General features: G+C 37.5%; 1 protein-coding gene across 1 annotated transcript in view; it reads right to left on the reverse strand.

Annotated features, from left to right (window-relative positions):
- Positions 1–15006, reverse strand: part of LOC145663143 (glutathione S-transferase 1-like) — a 28665-nt gene extending 13659 nt beyond the window's left edge. The window contains exons 1-2 of the mRNA XM_081729459.1: positions 14849–15006; positions 8550–8695 (exon numbers count right to left, since the gene is read on the reverse strand). Coding sequence (XP_081585585.1) covers positions 8550–8690 — 141 coding nt within the window. The 5' untranslated portion in view covers positions 8691–8695; positions 14849–15006. The remainder of the gene's footprint in view (positions 1–8549; positions 8696–14848) is intronic.
- Positions 15007–19927: the final 4921 nt, after the last annotated feature.

The raw sequence follows: 19927 nt of genomic DNA on the forward strand, positions 1-19927 counted from the left end.
AGTATTCAACATGACTGCGACTTGAGTTTCAGTTCACAATACTAAAACCAGTGAGCAAGTAAACAGTCTTTTGTAGGATCGTGTTTTACTTCTTGAATTTATTTTTGAACATTTCTGTGAATTCAACAACAGAACGCAGTAGAAATACGGACTAGTTTTTACTTCAACCATTACTTTCGCTCCAACCCAGGGATGCCACATTTATGATTTCGTATAATACTAGATTTAGTGATTTTACTATTGAACTAGTGATCTAGTACGTACTTTGGGTAAATAGGCACATTCTAGTGATTTTTTTGCATTTTTTTCTGATGCAGACAAATGACAAGGAAATGCTTCTTAAAATAAAAGGAAGAAGTATATTGCAGTTCAAAACAAATGTAGAAACTTTAAATTATTTTTTTTCTCTCTGACTGAGTGAAACCCCTGCTGTGTAACGACCTTAGGTAAACAACGGCTATCTTTGGTCCGCTACCTCCAGTATATATTATCCAGTACATTTACGTTTTGTCCAGTACATTTACGTTTTGTCAGGCACACAGGCGCAGTCTGTACTTGTTTCCTAACGAATTTTAGCAACATAACATAAATGAAACATGTGTACCAGAAAATAGAGGCAGTACAAACGGACATTTTCATCTGTGACACATTTGATGAGAAATATAGTTAGATGTCACGTGCAAGCACTCTAAACATGTCCTATCCTTTAATTCTATTCGTATGTTTATGTAGGTGAGACTGAGAAATCAAGAAACAATAATAACTGGTTTTCTTCCAGGGCAAAAATCTAAATGTGAAGGGGTGTTACACTGGGACTTTAATTGCGTCCTTTGTACAAGATTGACAAGTAATCGCAATTTTACAAGATTAACAAGTAATCGCAATTTTTTAATTTATTAGTTCTTGGGGAGAGGAAGATGGAAGCGAACCCTCGTAAGGACCTCTGCAAGAAAACATGAATACTATCCGCCACTGTTTGTTACATTACACAAAATAGTTATATATATACAGGGGCGGATCCAGGATATGATCAAGGGAGGGGCTAAACCATATTTTTCCGTTTTATCCAGTGTAAAGCAGGATTGAAGTCCATTTTATCCAGGGTATACCCGAGCGACAAGGGGGGGGGAGCTATAGCCCCTATAGCCCCCCCTTAGATCCGCCACTGTATATATATATATATATATATATATATATATATATATATATATATATATATATATATATATATAAAATATTGAGTTTTAGTCAGGGTTTTCATTCTGCAGGAGAGGGGAGGATAGTAATACCTGGCGAACATTTTCTATTCTCAGAGTGTTGCAAATGATAGCATTTCCTTCATTATAGCTTGGCCAAGCTAGTTGCATTATATATAAGGATTAAGTTAGCCTAAAAAGCTTAAATTTTTATGGCAGTTTTACTCTGTAGCCATGTTTCTCATTTTCGGTCTACGGGACTCTGTGTCCGGAAATTTTCGATGGCTTCCAAGTCGGAAAATAAGTGTATCAAAGGCATATATATTATATGTATGGTTATATGAGGCATGGATCTACAGTTTAAAGTGGAATACCGGTAACAACTTCATGAGCTTCCACCGTAAATCGAACCAGAGTCTCCCGCGATCAAGGTGTATGTGTTAACCATACAGCCACGAGGAAATTCACATAAGCACACACACATATATATTGTTGAGTTGATTTTGACTTTACCGTCTCTTTCAGCAGCGAGGATATATGAAGTGTAGACCTACTGATTAACGTGGAATCCGAACTACATGAGCTCGCGCCGGGAATTGAACCCGAGTCTTCCACGACAAAGACGCGTACACTAGCCACGGAGTTCACACACACACACACAGAATCAGAGTCCTCACACACCAAGGGTGAAAGCTGTGCCACTGAGTCACAGCAGCCACGAGGCTAGGTCGAGTCCACTTTACGTTCATAGTTTCTTAGTACATAAATGTTACGATTATGAAATAGATTTTCCTTAATGAGCTGCATATAAACAAAAGCTTTCGAAATGTATTAAACAATTAGCTCGATTTGAGTGTGAACTTAAAGTTATATCAGAGTGTAAATACGGATACGCACCAAAGCTCGAAAACTTAATACACTATTTCTCCTATATAGTCAGCATGTACCAAGCAATCGTTCAGCTTTCATTTGAGAGGATGGAAATCGAAGGCTCCTGAACAACTATGTTACTAATGTGCGGAATGTATTTATCTTACAGTGAACTGCTTCGATGCCAAGTGGCCTAACTCCAAAATTGAAATTTTCCAGGAGTGAAAGTTAAAGTTCAATATCTCATGAACAATTCATATTTCTTTTATGTTGGGAACCAAAACCATAACTACTGTATGTAGTTCATTGTTTTATAATTTAGTGTTTACAAAAATCCTTTAAAAAAATACCTATTCACAGAAGTGAAAGGTACTTATCTGTACTAGTTCTTGGCATCCAAGCAGTCCATTTATTGTAATACTAGCTTAATATACCCATTCTTCGCATGGGGGCTGTATTTGGAAGTCAACACCTGTGGAAGTATCACCATTCATTTCAGCGACCGCGAAAACTATGGATTTGACACTAGTATCAATCAATATGGGCTATTTATACATGTCTCGGTATTCCTCACCCGCTGACACCCGGCCCGCGTACAGTGGTAGCTGAATTTGCAAGTCATCGCTGATGGAAGTGTCACCATTGATCTCAGCGACCGTGAAAACTATGGATTTGACACTAATGTCGATCAATTTGGATTACTTTTACTACATGTCTTGCTAAACGCCCCCCTGAGACCCCCTGGTTCCAATTTTGACAAAAACGCTTCGCCTTAGACTGGGACTTGGACCAAGGTATCCGTGACCAAAATTTGGTAACTCTCGGTCAACTTGTCTGGTCCCCAGGTCGGTCCCAGTAAACATCCCCCCCGAGACCCCCCTGGTTCGAAAAAAAAGCTTCGTCTTGATCTGGGGCCTGGACTAAGGTACCCGTGACCAAATTTTGGGAACTCTCCGTCCACTCGTCTGGTCCCCAGGTCGCACAGACAGACAGACAAACACACAAACAAACTCTTTATTTTATTTATATTAGATAAGATATACTATGTAAAATAGTCTCGTATCATAATATGTGATGTACAACAAATGTTACATTATATATTATCCGTGGCTCGTGATATGCTGCAACATATTAAAGCCTCAGAATAGTTGGGCAAGCGAATAATCCAGAAGTTACGTAACCCTATTGCGTTCATGGGAACAAAAACAATAATTGTAACTATGCTAAATTACTATAGACTATCAACTGCTCATTCAGAGAATTTATGAAGTTCACTTTATCGCAATAGTTTTATACAAACTAGATTTAAACTACGGATAATAGTTTTATACAAACTAGATAATCAATTATTATTATTATTATCATTATATTTGCAGTACAACCAAATACAACAACATTAACTATTAGTTCTAATTAACTGAATTGAGCTGAAAATTAAATCTTGATCTTTAAAGATTAACTATTAATTTTATGCGTTCTGTACCTTTCTGAAGGAATAAAAGCTTCAAGGCTGTTTCTGAGTGAATACTTTCTTCAAAATAATATTAAAAATTATAGAAAAATTTTCGAGACATTCGAGTCGAGTCGAGATTTTTAAGAGCCGTCTCGACTCGACTCGTGTCTCGACTCGAAAATTCGAGTCGAGAAATACGTTTGTCTCGACTCGTCTCGAATTTTACAAAGTGTGTCTCGACTCGAATCTCGACTCGAATTCGAGTCGAGTCGAGTCGAGATTCGAGACATGTCTCGACTCGAGCGCATCCCTAGATTTGGTCTGCTGACACTTTTTCTACTGATAATAGTAACAATTATATATTGTAGTTAATTAATTTTACTTAACGATGTGGAGTACTAACACCATCTTTGTTTTCTTAGCTAATTGTTTTCTATGGGCAATTATTTTTTTAGGTTTCTTGGAAATTAATTGGAATGTTAATGATGCGATTTTTACCTATTTCTTCTTCAAGTCTAGTTAAGCCTAGATAATTTCTCGCTTCTGCAAAATGAATTTACATTAAGGTCATTGCTTCTATGATGGCCATTGCATCAATTATAGCCACGCGCCTGGAATTTTGGCTGTAATCACACAAGATCGCTAGTTGTGAGTTGTGTCAACGGAGTGGCACGTGAATTTTGTAATAGTTTTCATCGTTTAAACGTATCAACTCTCATACATGAATCTTTTTTCAGAAAGGTGCATCTTTTTACACTAAGTTAATTATTTTCAACCAGGATGCATCTCAAGCTAAATGCGATTTTACTAAACAATGTGATTGGTGTCTCTTTGGCCTCCTTTATCAATAGTAATGAAGATGTGGAAGCTCTCTTGTTGACTGATTTGCCCTCTCGTGGGTAAAGTAAACAGATGTGATTTTCAATGAAATGAAATCTTTCAGTTTAATGTTCCATGATTACCGGTATGTCCGTTAGACTAAAGGAGACGGTTGATTAAGGGAAGTGAATGACGATGGAAAATTAGTGAAATGAGAATAAGGAAGGAAACGGTAGTACCCCGGTAAGACCCACGGACACGATATTATCCACCACAAACTTACTGAGCCGGAAATCGAACCAGGAAAATCCACGCACCAGAGGTAAACACTCTACCACTAAGCCACCGTGACCTCCTCTTCCCCGTAATTTCGGATGGCAGACAGTTGAATTCAAGGATGTTATAAAATAGAGGATCTGCCCATACAACAAAATCGTGAAGCCTTACGTCACAGCTTCGCCACACCTACTCTACCCACTCTGCGCCACTAAGATTGCAATGTTTTGAGCCAACAATCATGGTGGAAACGAGAGTAGGCAATCATACGTACCGGCTCAGACGATGCGCGATTGTTTTTCGGCTTCGTTGAGTTCATATTATGAAGATACGTAAGGGCAGAGCCTCTATTTTATAACATCCATGGTTGAATTCCTATGTTGGCTACAGAAGTTCAGTGCTTTAACTCTCTTCATCGTCAGCAATGTATAGCTGCTATTAATAAGACTTCGAAAGATCTATCGGACGTATCTAAACCTAGGCCTTCTGTCCTTGTAACAACGAGGAAACCGTATAAAGCAATGAAAGAAGATTTTTGTAAACCCTTATTTGAAGAGTGCATATTTAAACAGTTCATGCCGTGTTCCTTTGTAGATCGCATTTTTGTAGTATTGTCATATCTGCCATTATCGATCTCAAAACTTCATTAGCACATATTTCGAGTTGTCTACCGCCTAAACACAACCCTTTTCAACTTTTTATTACATAACCAATTTTGTTACTTTCCATGCGTTGTCAATAATCTTCTGTCCGCTCCTGGACGTACGACAAAGGGATACATAGTGACTCACTCATAGTATTTACCTCTACTGGGAGAGGCTCTAATTTCGATCCTGGAACAGTGAGTTTCTGGTAGAGAACATCATGTGTATTTTTTACGAGGGATACTCCCATTTTCTCCCACGTCCTCACTCAACCATTTTTTCCAAAATCTTTATATATAATTAAGCAACCATCTCTTAGCCTACAGCGCACGATCGTCAGTCATTAAACTCAAGATTTTATTTTATTTTATCCACTTCACTCATCGACACAACTCCCTATTGACAATGTTTCCCGTACATTTTAATTCATATTATAAGAGTTATAATATTAATGATACATCTTCCTTTTCTTACACAACATAGTCGTTCTACCAAAGTGTTGGTTTTACATTGCTATCAAATCTACTTAACTTACCACCATTACTATTTTCATTTTCCGTTCTAACCGGTTTCTTGATAATTGGCGTGGGAACTCCGGGTTCGATTCCCAACGGGAGCTCATGTGGTTCGGGTTCCACGTTAATCAGTAGGTTCCGCCTCATATAGCCCTCGCTGCTGACCGGGACGTTAAACTCAAAATCAACTCAACTCAAATCAATGGTTCTTGACAATGCTTTAATCTTTGCACGATTATCAACAGTTCCATCAGGCATATTACTACCTTTCTGATTATCCTATGCATCACTACCTACATTATCCCTTAAGGGATCCAGGGTTTTGGGGGTATTTTTTAGACTTTCAGTCAAGCAGCTACTGCATCGTCACTATTTATCCTAGGATCATGGTTCATACCTCATTCTCTTCAGAATGGAGCTGGCTTCCAAATGGTACCACTTGCATGCTCATACCATATACCAGGAGAGGGGGAAAATGATGTCAAAGGGAAAATTTCGGGGAAACTTTTTTCATATTTGGGCCTCTCTGGAACGGCCCTGTGTGAACGTAGAGATCTCAAAAAAATCTGATAAATAGTACTTGGTATACTGAATGCGCGTGCCAAATTTCAAATTTCTATCTTGAAAACTAAGGGCGGGAGAAATTTTATCAAGAATTCCCCCAATGCCCCAAATTACCACAAAACACCATGATCTCAGGTAAAAAAAAAAAAAAATCCTGAGACATCTCTATTTACCCTAGGACTATAATCCGCCAATCATTCTCTTCAGAATAGAACTGCCTTTCAGGCGGTACCATTCACATGTCTGCATCTTGTATGTAAGGCGGGGAAAACCCGAAAAAGAGATTTTTTGGTCTAAATATCCCTTTTTTCAACTTTTAGCCCCTCTGGACCCCCGTGTTTTAACGCAGAAATAAAAAAAAAATCTGTTAAATACTACTCGGTGGACTGAATGTTTGTGCACAATTTCAATCTTCTAGGTGCAAAAATAAGCTCGCCAAAAAAAAAAAAAAAAAAAAAAATACCGAAAATGTACCATATTCCCCTATACAGAAATATATTTTGATAAAAATTCCCTGGTACATCCCTAATTACCCTAGGGTCATGTTTCGCCCATCATTCTCTTCAGAATAGAACTGCCTTTCAGACGGTAAGACTCACGTGTCTCCATCACGTATCTAAGGCGGGAAAATCCCGAAAAAAGGGATTTTTTGGTCTAAATATCCCTTTCTTCAACTTTTAGCCCCTCTGGACCCCCCTGTTTTAACGCAGAGATCTGAAAAACATCTGATAAATACTACCAGGTAGGCTGAATGTTTATGCACAATTTTAATCTTCTAGGTGCAAAAGTAAGCCCGCCAAATATATATATATATATATATATATATATATATACCGACAATGTACCATATTCCCGTATACAGAAGGATATTTTGTAAAAATTCCCTGAGACATCCCTAATTACCCTAGGATCATGGTTTGCACATTATTTTCTTCAGAATAGAACTGTCTTTCAGGCGGTATCATTCCCATGTCTCCATCATGTATCTAAGGCGGGAAAATCCCGAAGAAAGGGATTTTTGGGTAAAAATAAGCCCGCCAAAAAATAATGAACATATGCTTAATAAAAGAAAATATATTTTAGAATTATGACGTCATCACCTCCTATGTCTCGACGCAGGAAGGTGTGAAACCATACGTAAGGTCTTCTACAATACCTCTGGACTTGGAAAACAAAACAAAACAAAACAAAACAAACAAAAAAAGGACGAAAAAGCTCAAATAGGAGAGTTATAACGCAATGTACCATGAAACACCCGTATGGTACAAATTGTACCATCGGATCCCCAAAGGGTTATAAGACTCAACATACATATTGCTTGTACAGTCCGCAGCAAAAAACCTGCAACATGAGCATGTAAGTTTATTGTGAAACGACAAAGTCTTTTGCTCCAAAATAAGTGTGCAGAGGAGGACGCCGAGGTTTCTCCTAGCGTGATTCGTACCACTTAGACGTTGATGATTCCCAGCACTGTTAGGCGTAGTTTCACAATAAACTTACATGTTCACGTTACAAGTTTTTTGCTGCGGACTGTACACTAGTATTTATTCAATCACTTTCTTAGATGAATGCTACCCTTTCTTAATACTTGATTGTTTTTGTCTCGTACAGTATAAGATCTTGGTGTTTCATGTACTTTAATAACCTCACCAGACACCCAGTGTTTTCCTTTTTGAATTACGTAACTTTCACCTGATTGGAAGTCAACTTGTGGTTTAGCAGTTTTATTATATTTCTTACCTTTTTTAATGTTTTTTTCAACAAGCATTTCCTTTACCCCTATTTGAACCTCTTGTTTTAAGAAATCTTTATGCATTGGAAGTTTGTTTCTAAGTCTTGTACTCACTACAATTTGAGATGGTGAAATGCTACTGTCTAATACTGGAGTATTTCTATATTCTAGTAGAGCTAAATTAAAATCCTTTCTCTCCTCATTTCATATTGTTAAAACTCTTTTAGCAATGGTTACTGCTTTTTCTGCAGAAATAATTAATAACAAGGATTCCACAAGGAACTCCTTTGTGGAACTGTGGCGTCGAGACGAGGCTGCTCGCAAAATTCTCGTCTCGTATACATCCCTAATTACAGAATGAGAGAAAAAAGAAAGAAAAAAGTTAACATGATGTTAGAAAACTTGAAGAAATTTTTCGAAGAACATGGGATGAAAACTAACAATACATAAAGTTCAAAATACCGTTTTGAAACGACTTACCTCTTGAAATTCTGGTGTGAGATGATCTCCCTTCGTAAGATCCACATTTTTAATATTTACAGTGAGGTTGAGCGAGCGAATTGCCAACAGAGTAGCCCTAGCTGGAGGGCTGAGGTCCATGAAGTACAAGTCGATGGGCATTTTCGCTAGAAAGAAAAAGAACAACCAAAATTAATAAGTCATTCATAAGTAGCTCTTTCAGAATGAATGGATACATGACAGGGAGAGAGAGAGAGAGAGAGAGAGAGAGAATGGATGTCATGGAAACGAGATTATAAATTGGATTGGATTGGTTTACTAAAGTGCTGCCAAAATGTCTTGAGCCCTGGCAAAATGCGAACTAAAGCTCACCCTCGACACACCCACACGTTGAGCCAATAAAGGTTCAGCTGTTGCTAAGCGAGAGAGCTTTAGCGAAAGGGAGTGGAATTCTTTCAGTCGATAGCAACGCTCGGAACGGGACTAGGTGTCAAGTCAATGTGGTACATTTATAGTGCGATTTTGTCCCTGCAGCAATGGCTCTTTGAATTGCATAGATAATAAAGTCAGTTATTGGGTGTTCCACGTATCTATAAGATCCCATGGTGTTTCTTTGTGTTCGTACTAACTTCAATTCGAAAGCAATGTTGTCAGCTAGTAGAAAATTTTACGTAAAATGGGAAATTCGCAGCACTAGCTTGAAAACAGGATTTAAAATAGGCTGAAAATGGAAAATTCTGACACTTTCATCTTCTGTCTAGCCTTTTAAAAATTCTTTCTTTTTTCCTTTTTTTCACTTATGCTCTTTCTCGCCATACATGCATTAGCATGTCTAAGCAGTTAGTGTACGCACCTTTCGGGTGGGAGACTCGGATTTGATTCCCGGCGATAGCTAATGCGATTCGGGTCCCATGTCAAGCTGTAGTCTCGCTGCTGAAAGGGACACCAAACTCAAAATAAAACCAAATCCATTTAAAACAGGGATGCAAATAAGCAACAAAATTTTACTAGCCCAAGAAAAAAAAGCTACTAGTCCACCTCCCACAATAGAAATAATTTAATTACATTCAGTTTGATATTAAAAACCCGCACCACCGATGAACAACTCGCCCCGGGCACACAGTTTCATTAATGCTGTGACCAGCTGGTAGCAGTTCCCGATGCACGATGCCGCGAGCAGTCCACCAAACCCACAGGAGGACCTTCATCTGGAACAGTGCTGGTTTCGGCTGTTTTGGAACTGGTTCATGGAATGCTAAGCAATGGTGACGGCACCGGGGAGCTTCGTACAGGACCCACTTCTCATCACATGTCAACAACCTGTCCAGAAATGATCCCTTCCACAGACGTGACAGCAAACACAAGTGTCTGCTTACGTTGCTTTCTGGTCCGGAGTCAAATAATGTAGGACCCATCGATCTAACTTGGAGTGTTCCGCAAGTTGATGGAGGTGCTTACGAATGTTTTTTTTTTTCCACACACACTAAATTGTAGTCTAAGGTGACCAGACGTACTGATTTTCGGAGTACAGTACTGTTTTCCAAAGAGCTGTCCTGCGTGTTTCGAAGACGCCTAGAAAATCGAGAAATGTCTTTCTTTTAAAAAATATCCTGAATTAACCTATTTGCAATATCTTAATGTTTAATTCTTTATTCACATTTTGAATTACAGACACTCTTTTCCTGAATGATGAACCGCTGTGTTTTTTAAGACTCCTTAGAAGATTGGGGATGGACAAGAATCAACAAACAACTGTTTTACAATACATTGTCTTTATTAAGAAGGGCTTGTTGAGACATCGGTAAAGTAGGAAAAGTTTCTTTTTCAACTCATGTCAGTGATGCTAACCTAGTTAAGTAGAAGTTCCCTCGTGCCAGTCTAAATTTTCTCTCATTCCTTAAAATAATACCACGCTCCGAAAATCGATTAAAAAAAAAACTTTAGCCCAACATGAAGTTTCACTATACGTAAATAAAAATAAACCACTTTGTCATTCACTTGGAGTTGTATTGAATTCCTGGAATACTTTTGTTCAGTGAATGATTAACTTAAGGTTAACATTAAATGAAATAAGGTCACGCGTACTGCCGACGCAGTAAACTATCATATACTAGCATATTTGTGTCCTACTTTCTGGTCATCCTATTGTAGTCCCAGTTCCTCACATGTCTGGCCACTGTTCACCTCAATTGCTGCCTGATTATATTCATTTTGTATATATGTTGGTCTTCCGGTACGTGGTGTGTCTTCGAGTGTTTCGTCACCGTCCTTAAACTTGTTAAACCACCGCTGCACTGTCCACGTAGTCACGAACCCTCACCAAATGCCCGGTATATTTTCCGTTCCGCTGCAGCGGCGTTTGACCCTAGTTTGAACTCATACAGCATACACGCTTTGTCGAGGTTCCATGTTCACTCTGTCCTTACACAAGTTCACGGTGTAACTGAACTGCCACAACCAGGTAGTATGTAGGATATAACCGCACCAACAACTGATCTTCGCCTTATCTCCATTCGCATTCAACCCACGGTGTGAGAGCCAATGCAACACAGACATCCACAAAAAGACAGAACTTCGTTGGTTACTTTGTACTTCCGGCACAATTGTTTCCGGTATGTTCCGAAGAAACGTAGCACATATGGAAGGTACAATCTTTATGTAATTAGTGTTGACCTACAAACAGTAGCGTATGCAGGAATTTATTTCGGAGGGGGTCCAAACTCAATATGAGTTTTTTTTATTAAAATTCTAACATTGCCCCTAAAATTAGGCTAATATTATACAAAAGTCAAAATTTAGGGAGGGGTCCGGACCTCCAGGACCCACCCCCTGCGTACGTCCCTGCCTACAAACATTATACCGGTAATAAAACAGAGAATTCTAATTCTTGTCCTAAATTTTGAAAAAGAGGGATTTCAATGAAGTAATAGATAAAAGGTAAGTAAAGTAAATAAATCTATACGTATCGCATGAAATGTGAATTTAAATGCTAGGTTTTCTTTTCTTTTATCTAGCAACTACTATATGCATAGGCGTATCCAGAAATATTCAACGGGAGAGAATATGTCACAAGTGTAATAATAATAATAATAATAATAATAATAATAATAATAATAATAATAATAATAATAATAATAATAATAATAATAATAATAATAGCTGAAATGTTTGTTTGATTATAGTATTCCTTCTTTATATAAAATAATAAAGTATTTCGACTTTTAAAGCCCCTCCCACTTAAAATATCTTACGGCGCACTGTGTAACACACCACCACTTTGGGGGGCAAGATGGCTCAGTGGTAGGGCGCTTACCTGGTTCTATGCCCGGTTCGATTCCCGACCTGGGGTTCCTGGTTTGATCCCCAGTCAAGGAAGTTTTTGGTGGACAACATTGTGTCAGTTGATTTTCTCGTGGTACTCTTCTTTTCTCCCACCTTCTCATTCCACCAATTCCTCCATTTTCATTCATTTACCTTAATCATCCGTCTCCCTTAGCCTAATCGTGGTACGTTAAACTCAAACATTTTACAATGTTACCATCTGGTAAACCCTGAAAATTGCATTCAGAGAACTCACTCAGATCTCTCGTCCAATGCACGTGTGATGCAGTGCTTCGAGTAGTCGCTTATACATAGGGGAAAAGGGGGTAATGACACGCGTTTTTTTTTTTTTATTGCTCAGAACAGCAATGAGAGAGCACCATGGAATCTAATGAATAGTGCTGTACATATCTACATATGTTTACTATGAAATAACTCGGAACTATTGCGTAACTCTCCGTTATAAGATAGCAGACTGAAATTTGAAATCTTACACTGCGTGCAGTTACCCTGCAGTTGAAGGTAATAACACGCAACAGTTGAGTTCTTAGTTCAATTCATTTTTAAACTTCCATATGATGGTATTCCTTAAACGTATTTGCTTTCTTCGCTCTTTTTATTGCAGAAGAGCCTTACGACGCATTGCTGTTAGAATTTCTGAGCTTTGGTGCTTTCCCTTCTGTTTCACTGTCGATAGTTTTTGACTAGGAATTGGAGAAATTGCTGTTAACGGGACTATTGCGGAGACGTTTTCGGAATTGGTGACTTCCCTTGATGGTCCAGCGACTGACAATTCAGAACCGTCACTGAATTTTTGTTTCGTAGAATCCATTGCATCATGAGAAAGGTCGGCTTCCATATTCTCCTCAGTCTGACTACAGCACTGATCACTTGCAGCAAAATCGGCATCTATAAAAAGTCATGGGGAACGTATCACACTTTTCAAAGCCTGATGAGGCCTTTTTAATCACATGCACTCTTGTGTTCATGCGTGCTATTACCCCAAATCAGGCCATCTTGATTTCTTTGTTCTTGACCTGGCATGGGTAAATATTATAACAAAATACTAACTCTATATTTATTCTAAATTGACTATTCATACATATTGACTACAAAAATACCTTACCCCAGAAGTAAGTTTGAACTTAACACTAAAGAAAACTAATGACATTTTTTAAGAAAAACAAAGATTTTCAATATATGGTCATACTCCGTAGTACGCTCTCTGCAGCGCAATCCCACTCAGGTGAGGTTCGTTAGACACGTTGTTGGTAGGATTTAGCACCATGCAGGCAGGCCTTCACCTTCTGCTCTTTTGTAAACAGGGTTGCGTGCAATTATACACAGCGTGCCATTACCCCGTTTTCCCCTATGTGTTGTTTCAGCTTTGGTTCCGTTTGCACGATTAGACGAACACTCAAATCGCTAAAAATAGCATCTTTAATTTCTATTTAATGGTCCCTTCGTCTCCATATCCTAGATAAACATATACTTTACCTATGTACCTCTTCTAAACGTTTGTAAATGATGTAGTTGCTATTGTCATACATATAAGGGGCTCTTCACATATACGACAAATAGTCGGTTGCAAAATACCAAATTTCAGCCGATTTCTGTGAACCCTTCTAATTTATTTAAGGCGTTCATTGAACTAAAAACAGAGACCTTGAAGTGATAATATGTTGTATCTTCTTTTTTCTCTGCATAACTTATTGTTAAGACATATAGAAGGAAAAGGCAGTGCTGCAAGTATTTTGGTAAGATATTTTCAAAACTAACTAAATAAGTAAATACGAAATGCAGTGTAATAAACTAATTTTATTGCTGAACATATTTTGTTATTTTCATTAACAAAAGTTCTGGATTCATGAAGGATAATGCTTTAAATGTTGCTTGTGTAATTAACATTTTCTTTTTTGAATCGATTATATTCAGAATAATCGTTAGTTTATAATTGATACTAAACTGCTCGGAGAAAAGTGAAAATGTTTGTTTTCAGAAATTAGAAGAGTAGGCATGTAAGTTTACACAATCAATCAAGCTACCCAGTCTTAGCTCCGGAACAGGACATGTCATTGTGCAGGGGCGGACCAAGGTAAAATTTTCACCAGGGCAAAGTGCCTTTTTGACACCCTCCCTAGTCCTAGCCTATATTTTACATTTTGTTACAAGGATTTCAATATTTTAAACTCATTTTTCAAAAGGAAAAATTAATACTCAAATATATAATATAGGTCCACTCTTTGTTCTACATGCCATGTCTCCATTTGTCGATACAGCCCCTAGTACTATGAAACTCTCTTCTTCCGTGGTAGAATGAGAAAAGATTATGTAATTGACGCAACTTTACAGAAATACAAACCAAAATCATCAGTAGAAAACACGTTATAAAATTTACTTTTTTGGGCTCGTTTTAGCGCCCCCTGACTGTGGATCTCCGGGCAGTTGCCCGGGGTTGCCCGGCCCTTGGTCTGCTCCTGTCACTGTGTAATGTTGACTGTAATACTATTTCGGGTGGTTCCTATTACTCACTTTACCCCTCCTAAAATAACTAATTTCTTTTTGCATCTTGACTTAATCAACTGAAGAAATAATTTTATCAATAAGGCTGTTGATACGAGCAAGCTGGGTTCAATTCCCGGTAAGGAGACTCGGTCACAAAAGTGTAAAAGGTTTTCGGGAAACTATTCTGAGTGAGATTTCCCTCATTCACACCAGGCAAATGCTGGGATGGTATTTAACATACAGGTCCCAGTCCACTTAATTCCTTCCCTTTCCGTAAGTAGTGTGATTGCCAAGGGACGTGATTTCTCATACGTGATGGGCTAAATAGCCACAGATACCGAAAGCCCAGAAAAGTAATTTCTAAATTCTAATCCAATAACACTGTTTGTGAAGGAAAGGAATTCAAAATATGACCATTCAGATTTATTTTACAATAGTTTATGTATCACAGAAGAAAGCCTTAAAGATAACATAACGGAATCTTTGTTACTTACGTGCGTTGCTAGGTCCTGAATCCAACGAAGACACTATCTGCAGTGAGCAAGGTCCTTCTAGAACAGTGACATAATATCTCGCTATTATCTCATCCAATTAATCTTTGTTTTCGACCTGCTGTGGCCTCTCGCTCTTTGTATGCAGACAAGGACAAGTGTTCGGTTAGGTTTTGTTTATGGCAGTAGTATTATCACGTTGCAACAACTGTTTAAAATATCTATCTTCCTGAGCAAGGAAATATAAATAAAAAATAGTTGCTATTACTACCAGTGGCGTAGCGTGATTTTCTGATTAGAAGAAAGTATAAACTTTACATTATAAATATATTTACGATTTACCCCCGGGTTCGATTCCCGGCGGGAGCTCATATGGTTTGGATTCCACGTTAATCAGTAGGTCCCGTCTCATATAGCCTTGCTGGTGAAAGGGATGTTAAACTCAAAATCAACTCAACTCAACTTTTACAATTTACCATAAAATTAATATGAAAGTAGGCCTACTTGTTACAAACTGAACACAGAAGAATACATTTAATTCTTCTAAGAACTTTCGTAGTTATAACTGCGATAGGTTGGTATCTTTATTATTCGATTAAAAAAGCACCAATAAAGCTTTTTTTTAGAATCCTTTTCTTTTTGTATCTGTGTTTTGCGAACATGAAGGTATTGTAGAACACGCTACGTATGGTTTCACGCCTTTCTGGGTCGACACATAGGATATAATGACTCACAACTTAATTTTTTCGTTAGGCTTACTTTTATTATTTTTTGGCGGGCTTACTTTTGCACCTAGAAGATTAAAATTTTGCACACAAATTCTGTGTACACCTTAGTATTCTTCTGATTTTTTTTTTTTTTTTTTTTTTTAGATCTCTGCGTTAACAAAGGGAGATCCAGAGGGACAAAAAGGAAAAGGGGATTTTTTAAACAAAAACTCCCTTTCTTTGCGATTTCCTTGCTTTAAATACATGATGCAGTCATGTGAATGACGCCGTTTGAAGGGCTGTTCTATTCTGAAGAGAATGAAGTACGAACCATGATCCTAAAATAAATAAGGACGTCTCAAGAAATTTTTACGTGAAATCTTGTTTCATACGGGAATCTGGGGTATTGTGGGGATATTCTTAGCATAATGGTAAATATTTTTTACCTTATACTTTTCTAGATAGAAGCTTGAAATTTTGTACACATATTCAGTATCCCCCTTAGTATTTTTCAGTTGATTTTGAGATCTGTGCGTTAACACAGGAGGGGCCAAGAGGCTCAATTTAAAAAAAAATCTCAGAAAAACCCGATTTCTCTTTAAAATCTCCCGCCTCAGGGGCATGAGAGGGAAAAGTGAATTGTGCCCTTTGAAAGGTTGCTTTATTGTGAAAAAATGAGGTATGAATCATGATCCTACGATAAATAGCAATGAAGCAGTATCTACTTAACTGAAAGTTTAATTTACCTAAAAAAGGCAGAATTTTAAAAGGGTTCATAGAATAAAGTTTCCTTATATCTTAAATGAAAAGAATGAAATTTCTATTTTTAGATCCCACATTTATACCATTAGGTTGGATTAGGATTTAACATCCCTTTCAACACCGAGCTATTTGTGACATTGACCTACAGCAGCTTACGCCGAGAATCAATCACGAGTCTCCCGTGCCGAAAACGCGTACGCTAACCATATAGCCATCAGGGAGATCTTATTATTTTTTTTCTTTAAACTAAAGGCACGGGTGATTAATGAAGTTTCTGGGACAACACTTGTTACAGCTGTTGTTACTACGTACTGGTACAAGTTAAAAAGTGATTTTATACCTCCTGGACCAAAATCAATAATACAAAATAATAAAATAATAACTCGAGAAAATTTTCGCGGATAGTGGGAAACATTTGACTACAAACTTTAGTTTCTGCTGAGGATCTGACAGAAATTGTGACATCAAGTTTCGCTTTACCAAGATTCACCTATTAACCTCTGGCAATGGAATTTACATAGCTACCCAGGAACAGTAAATTTTAGTTTTGTTTTTAGAAATTCTTATAGAGTAAGCGGGGGCAAAAATCCGTAGTTTGGTGTTTGAATTGCGCTGGAGCAGAAAAATATAACGGCAAAATAAAGAATTTCGCACAGAAGTATAAGTGAACATTCCTCTATATTTTGAAGGTGTTAGAAAACCTACTAATTTATTACTTAATAAGATATAGCAACTTAAAAAAGAATGGACAAATTCCGACTTTTACCCCAGTATAGGGGGCAAAACTCCTATCCCAATGGGGCAGAAGTCCGCTGAAATAATCGAAATAGGAAATCGATATACAGGCATTTTTATTGTATTATTTTGTTTTCTACAAGAATCTTAAGATAAACTAAGAGCATACGAAGCATGAAGTGATTTTTCGTATTAAAAAAAAAACAAAAAAAAAAAAAAACAGACTAAGCAAAAAGAAGTTTATCTCACTTGAGAAAAACTCAATAAACATACAAAGTATGAATTATTCTTCGTATTGATAAGTTAAACTACAGGGTGGTCCATAAGTCTTAGTACAGAGGATTACTTTGGAAACAAACATGATTAAAGCAAATCTGCCTACGGAGGGCGGACTTGGGTAAAGGAACTACCGATTGATGCATGCATGGTGAATGGCGGTCATCTTGGATCCAGGTTATTTTTTTACAAATGGGAAGGTAGGCATGTGACACATCAATTAACACTGTTTTTTTTTTTTTCCCCAAGGGAATGCAGTCTCGCAAGCAGAAATGCGTTACCATGTCCCGTTCCAAAGTTATGGAAAAGGATGCCGAAATGTAAAATATTTGTAATCATAAATACGTCCCAATTGATTTTTTGACAATATACGTATCATAATTGAAAATACAAGATGATCATTCATGTCACTACCATTGGGACATATAGGTCCCACGTAAAAATATCAGGGGGCACATAATGTCCCACCCTTCCCACGTCCAAAAACGAAACGGCGAAAAATGTTATATATATATATATATATATATATATATATATATATATATATATATATATATATATATATATATATATATATATATATATATATATATATATCAAGGGCTCGGGGCAACAAGTGGACAAGCCACACTTTTGTGAAAATCCTTTTATTAGTTTAAATGGTGTGTTGTAAGTATATCTACATTTTTAAAAATATATTTCGTCAGATTCCGACAAGATGGCAGCACTATCGTGACAGTCACGTTGTTGCCCAAAAGGTTTTTATTTCTTTTTTGATAAAGACAATGACATGCCACACAGAAAGATGGCGTCCTGCAGCTGGGATAATGCTGCGAGCCGAAGAAAATTGTTCAATTATGATGATTTGGAGAGCAAAAATGGTGGAGATTTGAACGTGTTTGATGACATAACACATCAAGACTCAGATTACGAACCGTCCGCAGACAATGCATCAACATCGAGCCAGGTAATTAAATCATATTATAAATTGTGGCATGTCATAGTATTATATCGAAACTTTTTGAGTTTTATTTTGCTTGTGGCTTATATTATAATGTTGCTATGATAGCTACAGAGATCGACGACGTGTTCATTTTCTTTTAAGTTTACTGGGCTAGTGAATCATTTGGTTAAGAAAAATGGAATGTCTGAAGTAAAGAAAAAAATTCTTCTACTCATAACTGCTTGTACTTCTAAATACTCGCATTAAAAATGCAAATCACATGGCAAAGTTTTTCCTTACTCTAGGCACTGGTCGGAACATGTTTATCGTGTCACTATGATTCTTGTTAAGTGATTCTTGTAAATGCAACAGAGTAAATTCCATTTTTTTCGCATTAGAAGTAGGGGAAAGAAGCCAGAACATAAAATGTGTATATGCCTAATTAGTATATTATACAAAGATAAGGAGTATGTATTTAGCAGCCTTGATCCAAAAATAAGAGTTCTTGGTCTCTAGCCGAGTTCTTGGTCCCCCCATGTTTTTGCAAAAAAAAAAAAAAAGTGCAGATCTAAGCTGTTAGGTAAAGAGGTAGACATTTTTAATGGATTTTGGGATCTTGGTTCCAGGGGCGTCATTTCAGACTTCGCTTGGGGGGGCAAGAGCACCACCGACATAAGACTTTCATGTTTTGTACTAGTATATTAGTATACAATTGATTAAAGTATATGTGTTCCTCAAACTCTTGGGGGGGCAATTGCCCCCTCCTGTCCCCCCTAAATGATGCCCCTGCTTGGTTCCTATGACATACAAAATTCTTACTTATTTGGTTGCATTAAAGTAAACCCTAAGAAGAGATCATATCCTAAAAAAACTAAAAAGCATATTTCTTCACGAAAATTTACAGCCGAATATACAGTTAAAGTAAGTAGTGAGGAAATCAAAATTTGCAAAAGTGAGGTTTTGAGTGTTCATGGATTACATAATTCAAAAGGAAGATTGTTTCTCAAGTTGCAAGTGGAGTTACAACACCCAAAGCGAATAGCAGAGGCAAGCATAAGAATAGGCCGAACAGAATAGACCAAAATCGACTTCAGTCTGTTAGGGATCACATAAAAGCATACCAAAGTACCAGAGCCATTACAGCAGATCGGATAATCAGGAAAAATTATTTTTTGACTTTGATTTATCAATTTTCCGGTTGTACGAAGATTTTTACTAGCATGGTGCGCTGAAAAGGGCATTCAGAATCCAGTCAGTCAACTTGCATATCGTAGAATTTTTTGCACCGAATATAATGTTAGTTTTACATTCCCTAAGTCAGATACTTGCAAAGTATGTGATATGTAAAGGTCAAAATTGCTGCTTTAAGATCAGAAGGCAAAGAAGATGAAGTAAAAACTGTCGAAAATGATCTGAAGTTGCACCTGAGGCGAGCTGAAGCCATGCAGGACATTCTAGAAAGGGAAACTCTGAGCAAAGATTACAAGAAACTCGTGATTAGCATGGACTTGCAACAGGCCTTACCAGTCCCAAAACCCACTACCAGTATTGCCTTTTACTGTCGGAAACTTTGGCTATTCAATTCCAATATTCATGATTGTACGAACGGGAAAGATTACATGTTCGTGTGGAGCGAAGAAACTGGTCGCAGAGGCTGTA

Source organism: Thermobia domestica, chromosome 10 (assembly GCF_964235325.1).
Source record: "Thermobia domestica chromosome 10, izTheDome1.hap1.1, whole genome shotgun sequence".
In the NCBI taxonomy this organism is placed as follows: domain Eukaryota; kingdom Metazoa; phylum Arthropoda; class Insecta; order Zygentoma; family Lepismatidae; genus Thermobia; species Thermobia domestica.